At 39.5% G+C, this 17,253-nt stretch overlaps 2 protein-coding genes across 2 annotated transcripts; one reads left to right on the plus strand and one right to left on the minus strand.

The window, feature by feature from the left end:
* Positions 1 to 1,029: 1,029 nt before the first annotated feature.
* On the minus strand, positions 1,030 to 11,166 carry LOC117526907 (uncharacterized protein C16orf46-like). The gene is made up of 3 exons (XM_034189014.1): positions 10,859 to 11,166; positions 8,460 to 8,668; positions 1,030 to 1,740 (listed from the first exon to the last, which is right to left on the minus strand). The coding sequence occupies exons 2-3, from the start codon at positions 8,646 to 8,648 to the stop codon at positions 1,510 to 1,512; spliced, it is 420 nt and encodes a 139-aa protein (XP_034044905.1). The 5' UTR covers positions 8,649 to 8,668; positions 10,859 to 11,166; the 3' UTR covers positions 1,030 to 1,509.
* Positions 11,167 to 11,274: 108 nt separating this feature from the next.
* Positions 11,275 to 13,056, plus strand: LOC117526906 (protein phosphatase 1 regulatory subunit 3E). Its single transcript, XM_034188998.1, has one exon. It carries the CDS (start codon positions 11,290 to 11,292, stop codon positions 12,481 to 12,483), a length of 1,194 nt encoding a protein of 397 aa, XP_034044889.1. The 5' UTR covers positions 11,275 to 11,289; the 3' UTR covers positions 12,484 to 13,056.
* The last annotated feature ends 4,197 nt before the right edge of the window (positions 13,057 to 17,253 follow it).

A 17,253-nucleotide genomic window follows, 5' to 3' on the forward strand; every position in this document is an offset into this window, starting at 1 on the left:
GGAGCTGCCTTAGTTTCACAGTAAACCAAGGGTTGTTGCTGCTTTATGTGCAGAAGGTTTTGGTCTGCACACACAGGTCCTCACAAAAACTGATCTAAAATGTCACAGTGTCACAAAGTCCATGAATGTCTGTTGATGCAGCTTCAAAGGCGCTCCAGTCTGTGCAGTCAAAACAGGCCTGTAGCTCCTGCCTTAACTCATCTGGCACCTGTCGGAGACTCTGACCATTAGAAACATAAGTCTGGTCTGATGAGATGAAGATTGAACTCTTTGGTGTGAATGCCAGGCAACTGTCTGGAGGAAACTGGGCACCATCCCTACAGTGAAGGATGGTGGTGGCAGCATCATGCTGTGGGGATGTTTTTCAACAGCAGGAACTTGGAGACTAGTCAGGATTAAGGGAAAGATGAATGCAACAATGTTCAGAGACATCCTGGATAAAATCCTGCACCAGAGCCCTCTTGACCAGACTGGGGTGACGATTTATCTTTCAGCAGGGCAATGACCCTAAGTACACAGCCAAGATATCAAAGGAGTGGCTTCAGGACAATTCTGTGAATGTCCTTGAGTGGCCCAGCCAGAGCCCAGACCTGAATCTGATGGAAGATCTCTGGAGAGATCTGAAAACTGCTGTGCACCAATGCTCCCCATCCAACCTGATGGAGCTTGAGAGGTGCTGCAAAGAGGAATGGGCAAAACTGCCCAAAGATTGGTACACCAAGCTTGTGGAAGAAATGCAGTCTTTACTGACAGAATTAGAATTTTTTTTTAATTTCATTCATGGGTAGGGATTTTTCTAATTTTCAAAGATTTTTCATGACTCTGACCTATGACCTTGAAAATTGAATCAGTTCTTGCCTATCAGGATATGAATCCCCTGTTTAAAAAAAAAATCATGACATGAAAAATTATGGGTTACAGGTTGTTCACAAACAGACAATTATTTGTACCTGAGAGCTTGGCAAAACTTTCACACTGTTTCATAAAGCTTCTATAAAGTAACGTAGTTCTCATGATGAAAACAAGAAGCTGGGCTTCATGTGAATGTGTGTACCTGTTGCACCTCTGGAAGTGAAGGCCTGAGTAAGGTGCTCATCCATCAAGTAACGTATGTGGCGCATGGTGTCAAATTTGGAGGTGGGAGGTATCTCGCACCTGTGACAAACTCTTAGTGGCCTGGGGGCAGTCACTGTGACTTGTTAGGTGCTTTGTGAGTCTGTAAGCATCAGGTAGGTCTGGATCCACTTTTGTTCTTCTTTTCCTAGTATTTGCTTTGAAGGATTTCAAGAGCGTTCTTGCCAAAGCAAAACTGACTGCTAATTGTTGCTGGACTCACCTCTGGTGATTTTGTTGGGGGAAAAAATGTTAAGATTTTAGTAGGAACTACAGTTTTACTGTGGCTGTGTTTCTGATAAATGGTGCGCATGTTCACGACTATAGGATTTTTTGAGGTCACATGGCGGTGGCTCAGAGATAATGATGGCTTTTCAGGCCTTCCTACCTCCTCTATCATTTCTCTGAGTAAGATATGTGAAATTGGAGAGGTGCTCTTCTCGAACCTTGTGGCTGCACAAGCAGCTTCAGACTGACTAGGCTCGGCAAAAGTGCAGCTGGTTGAGCTTTTTGCTTCAGCAGATTTCTGTCTGCAGGTACGAGGTCTTCAGCCTGTTTATTCCCATGATTCTTCTTCTGTGGCACAAATATGCAGGCCATTGGAGCGACTCTTGCCCAGCCCCGGACCTGTCACAAAACCAAAGTTAAGGTTCACATCAGCAATGATGTTTATTGTATCAAGTGTATAAGTGAGTAGTATTAGCATCACCTTAGCACATGCATGGGTACCATAAAATAAATGCATAGATGAAACTATTGTCCTGTAACATGGCATAAATTTAAGCAATGTGACATTTTACACATTTATTTTCCAGTATCTATATAAGGCTGACATATTTACCAGATTTGGTGAAGATTTTTTACACCTAATACAAACCCATTTTGAGTTAGAAGAGGCTGATCTTACAGTATATCTCAGAAGTAAGAACATCCACACAGATGCTGAGAATGACAGCCTCAACACTGCATTTAATCTATTATTAGACTCTATTGGCTTTGCTCAAAAAGTAAATGAGTCCACCCACCACTTTAATCATATCTTAGATCTTGTTCTGACTTATGGTATGGAAATAGAAGACTTAACAGTATTCCCTGAAAACTCCCTTCTGTCTGATCATTTCTTAATAACATTTACATTTACTCTGATGGACTACCCAGCAGTGGGGAATAAGTTTCATTACACTAGAAGTCTTTCAGAAAGCGCTGTAACTAGGTTTAAGGATATGATTCCCTTCTTTATGTTCTCTAATGCCATATACCAACACAGTGCAGAGTAGCTACCTAAACTCTGTAAGTGAGATAGAGTATCTCGTCAATAGTTTTACATCCTCATTGAAGACAACTTTGGATGCTGTAGCTCCTCTAAAAAAGAGAGCTTTAAATCAGAAGTGCCTGACTCCGTGGTATCACTCACAAACTCGTAGCTTAAAGCAGATAACCCGTAAGTTGGAGAGGAATGGCGTCTCACTAATTTAGAAGATCTTCACTTAGCCTGGAAAAAGAGTCTGTTGCTCTATAAAAAAAGCCCTCCGTAAAGCTAGGACATCTTTCTACTCATCACTAATTGAAGAAAATAAGAACAACCCCAGGTTTCTTTTCAGCACTGTAGCCAGGCTGACAAAGAGTCAGAGCTCTATTGAGCTGAGTATTCCATTAACTTTAACTAGTAATGACTTCATGACTTTCTTTGCTAACAAAATTTAACTATTAGAGAAAAAAATTACTCATAACCATCCCAAAGACGTATCGTTATCTTTGGCTGCTTTCAGTGATGCCTGTATTTGGTTAGACTCTTTCTCTCCGATTGTTCTGTCTGAGTTATTTTCATTAGTTACTTCATCCAAACCATCAACATGTTTATTAGACCCCATTCCTACCAGGCTGCTCAAGGAAGCCCTACCATTATTTAATGCTTCGATCTTAAATATGATCATCTATCTTTGTTAGTTGGCTATGTACCACAGGCTTTTAAGGTGGCAGTAATAAACCATTACTTAAAAAGCCATCACTTGACCCAGCTATCTTAGCTAATTATAGGCCAATCTCCAACCTTCCTTTCTCTCAAAAATTCTTGAAAGGGTAGTTGTAAAACAGCTAACTGATCATCTGCAGAGGAATGTCTATTTGAAGAGTTTCAGTCAGGTTTTAGAATTCATCATAGTACAGAAACAGCATTAGTGAAGGTTACAAATGATCTCTTATGGCCTCGGACAGTGGACTCATCTCTGTGCTTGTTCTGTTAGACCTCAGTGCTGCTTTTGATACTGTTGACCATAAAATTTATTACAGAGATTAGAGCATGCCATAGGTATTAAAGGCACTGCGCTGCGGTGGTTTGAATCATATTTGTCTAATAGATTACAATTTGTTCATGTAAATGGGGAATCTTCTTCACAGACTAAAGTTAATTATGGAGTTCCACAAGGTTCTGTGCTAGGACCAATTTTATTCACTTTATACATGCTTCCCTTAGGCAGTATTATTAGACGGTATTGCTTAAATTTTCATTGTTACGCAGATGATACCCAGCTTGATCTATCCATGAAGCCAGAGGACACACACCAATTAGCTAAACTGCAGGATTGTCTTACAGACATAAAGACATGGATGACCTCTAATTTCCTGCTTTTAAACTCGGATAAAACTGAAGTTATTGTACTTGGCCCCACAAATCTTAGAAACATGGTGTCTAACCAGATCCTTACTGTGGATGGCATTACCCTGACCTCTAGTAATACTGTGAGAAATCTTGGAGTCATTTTTGATCAGGATATGTCATTCAAGCGCATATTAACAAATATGTAGGACTGCTTTTTTGCATTTACGCAATATCTCTAAAATCAGAAAGGTCTTGTCTCAGAGTGATGCTGAAAAACTAATTCATGCATTTATTTCCTCTAGGCTGGACTATTGTAATTCATTATTATCAGGTTGTCCTAAAAGTTCCCTAAAAAGCCTTCAGTTAATTCAAATGCTGCAGCTAGAGTACTGACGGGGACTAGAAGGAGAGAGCATATCTCACCCATATTGGCCTCTCTTCATTGGCTTCCTGTTAATTCTAGAATAGAATTTAAAATTCTTCTTCTTACTTATAAGGTTTTGAATAATCAGGTCCCATCTTATCTTAGGGACCTCGTAGTACCATATCACCCCAATAGAGCGCTTCGCTCTCAGACTGCAGGCTTACTTGTAGTTCCTAGGGTTTGTAAGAGTAGAATGGGAGGCAGAGCCTTCAGCTTTCAGGCTCCTCTCCTGTGGAACCAGCTCCCAATTCAGATCAGGAGACAGACACCCTCTCTACTTTTAAGATTAGGCTTAAAACTTTCCTTTTTGCTAAAGCTTATAGTTAGGGCTGGATCAGGTGACCCTGAACCATCCCTTAGTTATGCTGCTATAGACGTAGACTGCTGGGGGGTTCCCATGATGCACTGTTTCTTTCTCTTTTTGCTCTGTATGCACCACTCTGCATTTAATCATTAGTGATCGATCTCTGCTCCCCTCCACAGCATGTCTTTTTCCTGGTTCTCTCCCTCAGCCCCAACCAGTCCCAGCAGAAGACTGCCCCTCCCTGAGCCTGGTTCTGCTGGAGGTTTCTTCCTGTTAAAAGGGAGTTTTTCCTTCCCACTGTAGCCAAGTGCTTGCTCACAGGGGTCGTTTGACCGTTGGGGTTTTACATAATTATTGTATGGCCTTGCCTTACAATATAAAGCGCCTTGGGGCAACTGTTTGTTGTGATTTGGCGCTATATAAAAAAAATTGATTGAAGTGGAAGAGGAATTTGCGTTCATGTCTTTTTCACAACTTCACGCGGACTACCCATGGATCAAATTGCCACTCAGTCCATTCTCCTGTCTGAACTACAGTGCATCCAGAAAGTATTTACAGCCTTTTACTGACTGGCTTCCATCTGACCACTCTACCATACAGGCCTGATTGGTGGATTGCGAAATAGCTGACAAAAAATTTTGAACTTTTTCATGATATTCAGTTTTTTTGGGATGCACCTGTATTATCAATGTTGGCTAGTCTTACCCTTTACAGTCATTCGCAGCATGTGGGATTGTTGAGTGCCCGCTAGGAACATACATGTGCCAGTGCTGGCCACCATCATTGTTAATTGACCTGCCCTTTTCTGCCGTTAGTGATTTGTAGGAATGGTGTGCACACTATTAGCGCTTATATACTGGAATAGGCTTTACTTTACAGCCTGGACTACTGTGTTTGCTGGGACTATCATGGCTTCCCCCTGCTGCAGATTTTGCCATTCAGCTATGGACCCTTGTAATGGGGACTGTAAATGTTGGTCTTTCTTGGAAATTGCTCATCTGACAGCAGATGTGGATATTGTCCAGCCCAGTCTCACGTTTTTTTTTTTTAACTTTAATTTCGTGCAGCCATCACAGAATTAATTAGAATGAATTCGTTCTGCCATGACGAAAATGAGGTGCTTTTCGTCACAATATCATGAACCAATAGATTAATGTATATTTCGTGCTGCTGAATCACGACTTGCCGTGAGACTGGGTTGTATTGTCTGCAATACAGCTTGTGACCCAGTAAGGGATGTGCTTCTGCACCTTGCTACCAGGTCACATAGCTCTGTCCCTGTTGGTGGTAGGGCGTGTGTGAAAAGCCATCCCCAGGTCCACAACACGGCACCTGAGCATGTAGGGGACATTTGTAAATTGTTCAGCCTGTTTTGATTATTGTCACCCACCAAAGCCATACCATAGTTTTTATGTTATTGTTCTGACCACAAGAATAGTCCTCACTTTTAAATAGTTAACAGCATTTTTAATTACATTTTATTTCCTGTCCTCTTTTCACAAGTATCAAAATAGTAGTTTGTATCTTTGTTTAAAAAAAAATCCTGTTTTGTTCTTTCATTGTTGTCTCATTTTGCGACAGGATGAATGTTTTGAGGCCTGATCCTGAAATCTTAAATCCCTGCTTGTCATAAACCTGGAAAGTGGTTGGGAATACATTTGAAATTCTTGATCTGCAGAGAAGGATCTACCACTGGGTGATCAGAATGAATCTTCACACCCTATTACTGCTGGGATACGCTCCAGATTTCTTGTTTTGTTTTGGCTTCAGTGTCCTTCAGTGTCCTTCGTTAGTGCTATGTGACCGGGGCTTTAAGTTGTGAGACATCAAGAAGTTAATGAGGAGGACACTCATGACTTTATAGAGAGACATAAGAACATTCCATAATTTACGTATTTACATGATTTACCTGCATTATTTGTTCTACACGATTCATGTGTATGATTATTCTTTAACTATTTTGATGATTATATAGATCAGACCTACTGTGTTACGCAATTTATTATTTGCAAAAGTGTTAAATGAACGTTGCTGGTGTAGTGAGTAAATAAGTTGTTATTAAATGGAGTTGACAATAATGATATGGTTCTTGTTTTTTATTTATTTATTTTTTTGTTGTAATATGTGATAAATATCTTATTACATGTCTGTTTATGTATCACACCCTGTATCATGCCCCAATGTATCTGTATCAGCCTGAGTCTGAGGGACTTATATATATGAGAGAGAGACAGAGAGAGAGAGATGTGTGTGTGTATGTATATACAGTGGCTTTGAAAAGTATTCGGCCCCTTGGTATTTTACATATTTTAATTTACTTATGCCATTTCAAATACAGAAAGTAATCTGGCTTCTCAAAATAAAATTTTCTAAAATTATCTTCCTTATACTCAAAGCAAATCTCTACAATTTGATATAAGTTAATTAAAAATATAAAAGCCAAGATGATGGGTTACATAAGTTATGGAACACTTTGGTATAACACCTGTAAATAATCAGTTTTATTGCCAGTTTTCTTCAGACAAGTCAGGGGATGGATACATGAACATTTCCAAGTCAGTGAATATGTCTTGGACTTTATTTACATCAATTATGAAGAAATACAAACAGTATGGCACTCTATGGTAAATCTGCATGGAGTAGACAGTTCTCAAAAACTGAGTGACTGTGCAAGAAGGACAGCAAGAGTGAGGAAAGCCACCAAGACACCCAGACAACCCAAAAGAAGTTGTAGGCTTCTGTGGCTGTGACTGGAGAAATTGTGCATAGTGCATGTTTTGCATTTTGTATCCCCAGTTATACAGCTTCATGATGAAAAGGTATAGAGGAGGATTTTCTTTCACCAAAAAAAAAAAAAAAAAAATCATATCTAGGCTTGCATCTCAGATGTACCATCTGGCAAATTGTAGCTGAACTTTCAGGTCTTCTTTCTAAGAAAATCTTCCTCTATACCACTTCATCACAAAGCTGTATAATGTGATACAAAATGCAAAATATGCATGCAGAGTTTTTCATTTACTGAGGAAGATGAAGATTTATAGAGTATACTGCAATTCTACCTTGAGTATCTTTTAATAAGTGTAGGTTCAATTATTTATTTTTGTACATAAACTTATTTCAACTGGTATACTTTAAGCTGAAACAACTGAAAATTAGTTCATTTATTCAGTAACTGTAATTTAGCTGAAAACAACCTACTTTTACTTCAAAGATTTTTCTTATAAATGTAACTTCATAAAGTTGCAGTAATTATTTAAAAAATTGAGTTTTGTCAGCTTATTTGGGTTCACAGTATTGCTTGTTTATGAACATTACTGCATTTTTCTCTGTAATAAAATGGAACTGATATTATTTTGCCATTGAACTTCAAACTGGGGCAGAGAAGACATTATCACTGGTACCAGTTAAATGAACTGTGTCCCTATAGCTTTTTTTTTCTGAGCACCAGTGACTTCATCACTTGCTGCAAATGAGAACAGAATGTATGTGGCCACCTACAACAAAGGTGTTGCACATGTTGTCTTTTTCAGATCTTGCAGCCACTCTGAGCTCTTCAAGTTGAAAATCTATGAACTTTTCAGAAAGAGCTGCAGCACCTTTTGAGGAAACCAATAAGATGCAACAAAACCTGTTTTCCTAACATCCAGGAAAATGGAAGAAGCTTATTTTGCCATCTTTGTCTGCAGTCAGCTGACATGTCAGCCAAAACTGATCAGCGTAGGGACAAAGATAATAATCTGTGGGAGCAGATTAGACAAACTATATGTTCCTGCTGAGGGTGAGTGCTTTCGTTACGTATTTTGTTACGTATTTCTAAGGTATTTATGAACAGGCATTATAAGCTTGTTGTTTATTGCTGTCATAGGAATACATCACAACAATGATGTTTGTTTGCTTGTTATTTTTGCTTTCTTTAAAAAAATTAAAATAAATAAAATGCTGTGATAAAGTGCTGCTCAATGCCCTAAAAAGCAGCATGGACACAGGCTTAAGTTTTTATGTTGTTCTTTGTCACTTACAGCTTCTTCCCAACCTGAGTAGCAGTGATACTCATAAGCCTCCTGATCCCTGAGGAAGATCTCGTCACCGATCTCCAGATCCCCCTGTCTCATTTCTGTAACAGGCTGCTCCCATTCATCTTCTGTCTGCGACAGTAGCGTATCTGCTCTGTCCACAGCTGACTGGTTCTTTTCTTCCCTAGTGTCCATTAGAAAATCATGTTTTACAGCTATGAAATGAGAAATGAAAAACAACAACAACAAACATTTAAAAGTCAACCAGAATGAAGTTGGTCACAACTTAACAGTTACTTAGTCAGACACTTATTTGACAAAAATTTTTTTCTGTGAAGTTGGTTACCAGTTACTTATTCAGACACTTATTCTGCTGTTTTTTTTTTTTGGTATGAATGACATTTGACAATTTATTATTATCATTATTATTATTATTATTATTAAAGGTATGAATGACATCCAGTGGCTTCACAGAGATGCATAATATAGGAAATCGGCCTGAAATTGTGAAAATCTGTCTGAATATCTGTCCAGTCCGGTCCAGACACTTATTCAGCTGAAAAAAAAAAATCATTTATTTTTTTGGACAGAATGGCATTCTTTTGGTCTAAGGAGATGATTAATATAGGTTTTAACTGGGGAAAAAAAACGGGTTACAACTGCAAATTGGATTGAAACTGAGGATATCTGTCTGAATATCTGTCCAGACACTTATTCAGTTACCAGTTACTAGTTACTTATTCAGACACTTGTTCAACAATTTTTTTTTATTATTATTATTTTATTTTTGGAATGAATGACATCCAATGGATCCACAGAGATGCATAATATAGGAAATCGGCCTGAAATTGTGAATATCTGTCTGAATATCTGCACAGACACTTATTCAGTTACCAGTTACTAGTTACTTATTCAGACAATTATTCAACAATTTTATTATTATTATTATTATTATTTTATTTTTGGTATGAATGACATCCAATGGATCCACAGAGATGCATAATATAGGAAACTGGTCTGAAATTGTGAATATCTGTCTGAATATCTGTCCAGTCCTGTCCAGACACTTATTTGGCTGAAAAAATTCATTTATTTTATTTTGGACAGAATGGCATTCTTTTGGTCTAAGAAGATGATTAATATAGGTTTTGACTGGTAAAAAAAATGGGTTACAACTGCAAATTAGACTGAAATTATGAATATCTGTCTGAATATCTGTCCAGACACTTATTCGGTTACTAGTTACTAGTTCTTATTCAGACAGTTATTCAACAATTTTTTATTATTATTATTATTTTTTTTTTTTTGGTATGAATGACATCCAATGGATCCAAAGAGATGCATAATATGGACAATCGGCCTGAAACTGTGAATATCACAGTACAGTCCAGTCTAGACACTTATTTGGCAAAAAAAAAGTTATTTATTTTTTGGGTTACACTGCAAATTGGGCTGAAATTATGAATATCTGTCTGAATATCTGTCCAGACACGTATTCAGTTACCAGTTACTTATTCGGACACTTATTCAACAATTTTATTATTTTATTTTTGGCATGAATGACATTCAGTGGATCCACAGAGAAATTGCAACTATCTGCCCAGTCCGGTCCGGACATTTATTCAGCTGAAAAAAAAATTCATTTATTTTTTGGACAGAATGGCATTCGTTTGGTCTAAGGAGATGATTAATATAGGTTTTGACTGAAAAAAATTCGGTTACAACTGCAAACTGGGCTGAAATTGCGAAAATCTGTCTGAAGATCTGCCCAGACACTTATTCAGTTACCAGTTACTTATTCAGGCACTTATTCAAAATATATATATATATATATATATATATATATATATATATATATATATATATATATATATATATATATATATTTGGTATGAATGACATCCAATGGATCCACAGAGATGCATAATATAGGAAATTGGCCTGAAATTGTGAATATTTGTCTGAATATCTGTCCAGACACATTCGGCTGCAAAAAAATTGTTTATATTTTGGTCAAAATGGCATTCTTTTCATCCAAGGAGATGATGACCAAAAAATAAACCATTTTTGTTTCAGCCAAATAAGTGTCTGGACTGGATAGATATTTGCAATTTCAGGCCAATTTCCTATATTATGCATCTCTGTGGATCCACTGGATGTCATTAATACTATATATATATATATATATAAGTGAATAAGTAGCTAATCACTGGCAACCAACTTCATTCAAAAAAAATTTTTTCCAAATAAGTGTCTGAATAAGTAACTGGTAACCAACTTCACTCTGTTTAAAAGTCACAGGGGTGCACAAACTAAGTACTGAACAATGCATGCAGAATATTTCACACGAAGTAACAAATAAAGTTGTTTAAATTTAATCCCAGTCAACTTCAAAATTCACTCACAAAAATAAGGCAAGGTGAATTCATGCTGCGTTCGCTCACTGGACACTTTGTTAAACTATTTTTGACCCAGAAATGTCGCTGTGTGTCCCTGGAGGCAGCTGCAGCGTCGTAGTCGCCATGGCAACCTGTCGAAGCTGGACTGACGTGTGTGACGTGACCAAAACAGAGGGGGGAGGGGTAGCCTCTCGCCTGTGAGTACGTGTGGGTTGTGCTGCAGACACGATTCCATCTGTGCAATAGAAGAGAATGGAAAAGGCAGAATGTGCTTTGCTTCTGCGCTTTAGGGACAAATGTTATAACACGAGAAGTGAACACAGATTGGAGTTTGTGATACCGGAAACAGTTTTGGCTCTGAGCCAAATAGGGCGTTCTGTGTCGCACTTCCTCCAACGCAGATGTCAAACCAGTCTCGGTTTTGTGTTTAGTCCGAGATGATCGATCGTGTCTCTCTGGGATACGTTTTTTTAAATGACCGTTCAGCTGGAACAAACTGCTTTTCTGGCGCACAACGACAGCCCGATCTATTGGTCCAGAGGCGCGCAGTGTCAGCGCGTGACGCACGCGGAGCGCCTATCCGCGGCCGGCACACTGACACCTGGCGGTTTCTTCTCCTCCCGAGTCCTGAGTCCCACACTTTGCTCCATCACGACTGCTCCGGTTCCTCCTCTGCAGTGCGGTGCGCGGACTCTCCGCTGCGTTTTATGGAAACGGACTCCGCGCGTCCTGTCGTGGTCATGCTTCCTCCAAAAAACTGCCTGCCGAGGAACTACAGCTGTATCGCCGGACTGTTCGGGAGCTTGGCGGCGGCCAACCCGCGACTAGAGGATGAGGAGAATTACGACATAATGAACGGAACCTGCGAGCCCGTGGACAGCCCGGTGGTGGAGGAGAGACCGCGCAGCCGAGAGGTCTTCCTGAAGCCGCCGACCAGTCCGAACCTGCGGCGGAGGTGCAAATCCCTCCCAACCCCCTCAGAGAGAGGAAAGTTAGAGCTGTGCCGCAGCCGGAGCCCGACGAGCCAGAAAAAGGTCCGGTTCGCAGACTCTCTGGGCCTGGAGCTCATTTCGGTGAAGCATTTCGACGACACAGACGAGCCGGAGGTGCCGCAGCGCATTTTGGCCAAACTCCCCAAAGGACCTATGCACTTGAACCACTTGGACACTAAATTCCCCCGAGCCCCGACGCAGTCTGTGTTCATGGAACTGCAGTTCACCAACCCGGGCACACTGCCGGGCTTCGAGCAGAAGGTGAGAGAAGTGAGAGTGATGCTCGAAAGCGTCCAGGCCGACGAATTCAGCCTGTCCGGCTTCGTGCGCGTGCTGAACCTCGCCTTCGAGAAGAGTGTGTCTTTACGGTATTCCCTCAACAACTGGATAACCTTTATGGACAGTTTGGCGTCTTACGTGCCCAACTCGAGCGACGGCGTCACGGACAAGTTCTGCTTCAAGATCGTCATGCCCACTTTTCTCGACAGCGGCGGCACGCTGCAGTTCGCCATTAAATACTGTGTGGACGGACACGAGTTCTGGGACAACAATCAGGGCCACAACTACAAAGTGCGCCGTCACAGGTTGAAGATGTCTCCGCCGCGGGAGTGGGAGAACGGCTGGATCCATTTCATCTGAGCGGCACATTGACGCGCGTAATCCGTGCGTAAATTTTCCTCCATCTGGTACCTTAACGACGAGTGTAGCCTGTAACGAGTTTTGCGTTTTCTGCTGTTGTCAGTTGCAGACTGTCTGCATTCCATCCTCTTTCACAATAATTGTCTCACACACTGAACGTGGGATGCGATTAGATAATTAGCTTTATTGACTGGATTAACAGTTCGGTGCCCACTGGAATGGCGCGTTCTCGTTGTGTAATATGATTCAGGCACTGTGGAGAAAAAAAAACACAAATGTCAGCTCAGGCATGAGTGATCATTCCAGGAGATGCTTCAGATATTTTTCTACAGTGATGTTAAAGGGGTCATATTGTGCAACATTGCTCTTAAAATGATTGGAGTTATGTGATAAATATCTTCAAAAGGTAACGTTTTTTCTGACTGTTTGTAGAAATGATCTGACTACAAGCAAAAAAAAAAAGTCTGAAATGTTTCATTTTAGGCAGTAAGTTAGCTTAGTGGTTCACACTGTTGCCCAACCTGGTCTCATGGCAAGTTGTGCTTCAGCAGCACGAAATATACATTAATCTATTGGTTCGTGATATTGTGATGAAAAGCGCCTCATTTTCGTCATGGCAGCACAAATTCATACTAATTCATTCCGTGATGGCTGCACGAAATTAAAAGTGAAGCGGGGGTGGGGGGGTCGGGGTGGTTATGGTTAGGGTGGGGGGAAGGAGTAAGATTAGGTTATGGTTATGGTTAGGGTGGGGGGTGGGAGTAGGGCGAGGAATAGTGAGTTAAAAAAAACCTCCGTCACGAAAATTTGACTCATTTTGTCACAGGAGCACGAAAAAAAAAAAAAACTTGAGACTGGGCTGCATTGCCTCACAGCACGAAGGTCATGGGATCGATTCCTACCTGTGGCCTTTCTGTGTGGAGTTTGCATGTTCTCCCTGTGTTTGCGTGGGTTCTCTCCGGGTGCTCCGGCTTTCTCCCACATCCAAAGACATGCAGACTAGATGGATTGGAACGTTTAAATTGTCCGTAGGTGTGCGTGTGAGTGTGAATGTGTTTATATGTCTATATGTGGCCCTGTGACAAACTAGTGTTATATCCAGGGTGCGCCCTATGACTACTGGGATAAGCTCCAGCCCCCCCCACACACACACACATGCACATACACGCACTACCCCCATTACCCTTAATTGGAGTAAGCAGTTGAAGATGAGTGAGTGAGAGTCTTTCATTGCAGACTTGTGTCTAAAACCTGTCATTGACAGGAGTCCGTGTGGAGACTCCTGATTTCTCTGTGTGGCACGTCCACAGTCTATTCAATAGGGCTGCAACTATAGATTATTTTCATATTCTATAAATAAAGAAAATAATAGATCAATCATTGATAAGTTGTTAGGTCGAGAAAATGGTGAAAAATATTGACCAATGTTTTCCAGAACCCAAGAGGATGCCTTGACATGTCTTGTTTTGTCAACAACCCAGAGATACTCAGAAAGTATTCACATTTAAACAGCTGAAATCACAGAATTTAGATGTTATTTTGGGGGAAAAAGAGGATTACTAGTTACTTACAATAGTTGCTGATTAATCTAATAGTTGATTGATCATTGCAGCTCTTTTGGTAGTAAGATAAAAGTAGGGGGGAAGTGGGCGTGGCTACAAGCAGCTCATTTATATTTAAAGCACAGAAATGGGTGGTTTGCTCCATATTGTATTTTTATTTTATTATGGATGCACCACCTTGGTGTCTGTTTAACTGTAATATGTGTTTATATGTATTTGTGAGACACTTGGTGGCTTATATTAGTTTGCTGACGAGGTGACTAATATGACCCCTTTAAAATGACAGGCGTGAGCAAATTGGCTTTATGAAACCAGTTGTGCAGCTTCTGTTGGCTGGTTTGTGGATGCAAAGTGAAGCATTGTGATGAAATAGCTTCTTCATCTGTAGTGCTTCCTGCATAAATAAGTCAAGGGCAACTTTATTTAAAAAAAAAAAAGCTGCATATGTAAGTCTGGACTGTCATGTAATTTCAAAATGCCTTATCTAATCCATCACATTGGATTTTACTATATGTTGTTGAACAGGATAAAATGCATCAGGCCTGTCATTATCTCATCACTGAATTTACATTGTACAAAATGCAAGTTTGTATCATAGTCATGACATAGGGATCAAAGTCTTCTTATAAAATAGTAAGTTTTATATATGTATATATACTGCACTGCAACAAGCCTTGTCACATAATCACATCACTCATATTCCATTAAATCGTAAACGTCAGAAAACTGCTTCTTGAATGTGATTGTCGTTCCCCACTGAAATAAGATTCAGCTGCAGTTGACAGCTGAGTAGATTTACCTCATATTTACTAGTGGACTTTTTGTCTTTTACTTCAGGTTGATCATAAAAAGTTCTTTTCATAGAGCTATTTTCTTAACACCTTAATGCAAAAATGTGTTACTGTGCAATGCTGTGCAAAAGTTCGAGGCACATTTCATGTGCCTAAATCATTTTGACATTAACAAATGGGAATATTTATAGATAAATATAAATAACATCTAACCACTTTGCACCTTTAGATAGTCATTATATATTTTAGCTGATCACATGCAGTGTATTAGATAATCAGATTGTGTTTAATAAGGTTTTACTATCATTTTACTATAGAGATGATCATATACTATTTTTGTGTAGTCAGGCAGTGGGCAGTACAGTTAAAAAAATAATAAAGAATATAATGAAAACGTTCCATTTTTTTCTCAGTTATTTCAGATAATTATAATTTTACAATGTTAGACTCACTGCATAATTTTTTTTTCATTTTGATAATTACAACCTACAGCTCAGCAGTGTCCAGCCCAGTCTCCTGCTGCTGCCACTAAATATGTCATTTTCATGATGCCTTGTTTAAAATTATATTACTATTTTTAACCCTCTCCCTTCCCCTAACCGTAACCCCCACAGACAGCCCCCCCCCCCCCCGCGCATCACCCCACATTTCATGATACCACCACAAATAGGGGAAAAGTCACTTATATCCCTACAAATCTCTGGGTGCCTAAATCCTTTGCACAGCAGTGTACATTTTGAAGCTTAGCACCCCTTTTTGCTTCATGATATGTGCTGTCTGTTCATAGAGGGGTTGTTTATTAAAAAAGACAAAATGTTTTATGATATTTAAACTGCTTGTACTGCCACGAGGAGGTACATGATTGTGCACATGCATGACCAAAATGGTTTGCAGCAGCCACACGACTGGTTGACCCACATCGTTATCCTCAGGTGACGTATTGTCGGTTTATTACATTTTCCTTTCGCAAACCTTTACTGCTATCGTGCACTCAACTTCATGACATGGGTGCGCATGGAGTGAGAAATTTAATTTTAATGCACTTTTTCATTCATGATTTTTAAACATTTTTTATGATGCTATCCATGTTCGTAATAAGGTTGCTGCTCCAGTTTGGCCAGTAGAACCAAATCAGGTAGAGGGTTAGTAACTACTAATCAACGCCATGACTGTAACATGAACATCATTTGGCATTTGTTTACTGCCTCATGTCTTCAGATGAAGGTCATCAGGGGCAGATAAAGTTTCCCGTAAGCACTTAGTTTTTGGAGCACTTTCACTGTAAAGCCATCAGCAGATGGTTTGTGTTGACTGCAAGCTCAGCACTGATACCTTTGGACTACTTCTAATGAATTCTTTGGAAATGCTGTTTTTGCAGATGGCCAGGACTAAGTTAGTGTTTGTTTCCACTGGCTGAGCTTTGTGTTGCACACAACTGATTTTGATCAGAGATGTGACTATCTGAAACGTATGCTTGACGTTATGTTGTTGAAAGAGCGAGGGTTTGTGCAATGTGCAAGGATTTACATAGTGCGGTATAAGAACGCATTAGTTACCCAGGCTGAGAGTCTTGACATGGAGATGCATCAATACCAATTTGTTACATTTCGCAAGTTCAGTTTCTTTCTGTTTAATGATCAGCATGCACTTTCCCCATTTGTTTCTGCACTTTAATAGTATTTGTTCTGACAGGCATAACTCATTCTGCTTTTTGTTTCTGATTCTGCTGCTGTTATTGATGCATTGCCAAAGGATCAGCTCTTGATTAGATTACAGTCTGAGTAGATTATTCACAGCCATACACGTGAAGTACTTTAAACTCACTGATGTACAGTATGTATGTAAAAGTGTTTGTAAATGTTTCACATTGGATGTCTTCCCAGTACTGTTCTATATTCTTTGTGTGTGTTGTAAAGAATTTTAAAAAGTGGGGATTTAGAAATGTGAATGTTATATAAAGTTTATGAAAGTTGTTTAAAGTCTGTCTAAAGCAAGGGAAACTGTTACACTTCAAGAACGCAAAGTCTTACCAAGCAGAGTTATCTGATTTCTAGTCAAAATATCTCACCACTTAATATAAGACCAAACTATTTTAAAAAGTAAAACTTTGATTAAGATATTGACTTGTTTTGAGATAGAAGTCTTTGTTTGCATGCCCAGAAGAACTTGTGTTGTGGGTTGCGTCTGCATTCAGGTTTACACAGCACTTAACTGACTATCATCTGCATACAATCGTGTGAAACAAGTTTTGTCTGCTACTGTAATATATCTGGCTCGATTTCCTAATTTTATAATAATCGGCAATGGGAGACAGGCTTTTGTGAGTTTTGGAAACATCTTGTTTTGAGTCATATCTGAGATGTAACAAGGTTTGTTTGTTTTTTGATTCAACAAGATTTTTAACATGCATTATTTGT

Source organism: Thalassophryne amazonica, chromosome 2 (assembly GCF_902500255.1).
Source record: "Thalassophryne amazonica chromosome 2, fThaAma1.1, whole genome shotgun sequence".
NCBI lineage: Eukaryota > Metazoa > Chordata > Actinopteri > Batrachoidiformes > Batrachoididae > Thalassophryne > Thalassophryne amazonica.

Coding starts and splice junctions, on each gene's coding strand:
- LOC117526906 (XM_034188998.1), top strand. CDS start 11,290: ATGATCGATCGTGTCTCTCTGGGATACGTTTTTTTAAATGACCGTTCA.
- LOC117526907 (XM_034189014.1), bottom strand. CDS start 8,648: ATGGACACTAGGGAAGAAAAGAACCAGTCAGCTGTGGACAGAGCAGAT. Junction 1,741..8,459: donor ACTCAGGTTGGGAAGAAGCT/GTAAGTGACAAA, acceptor GTTTTGTGACAG/GTCCGGGGCTGGGCAAGAGT.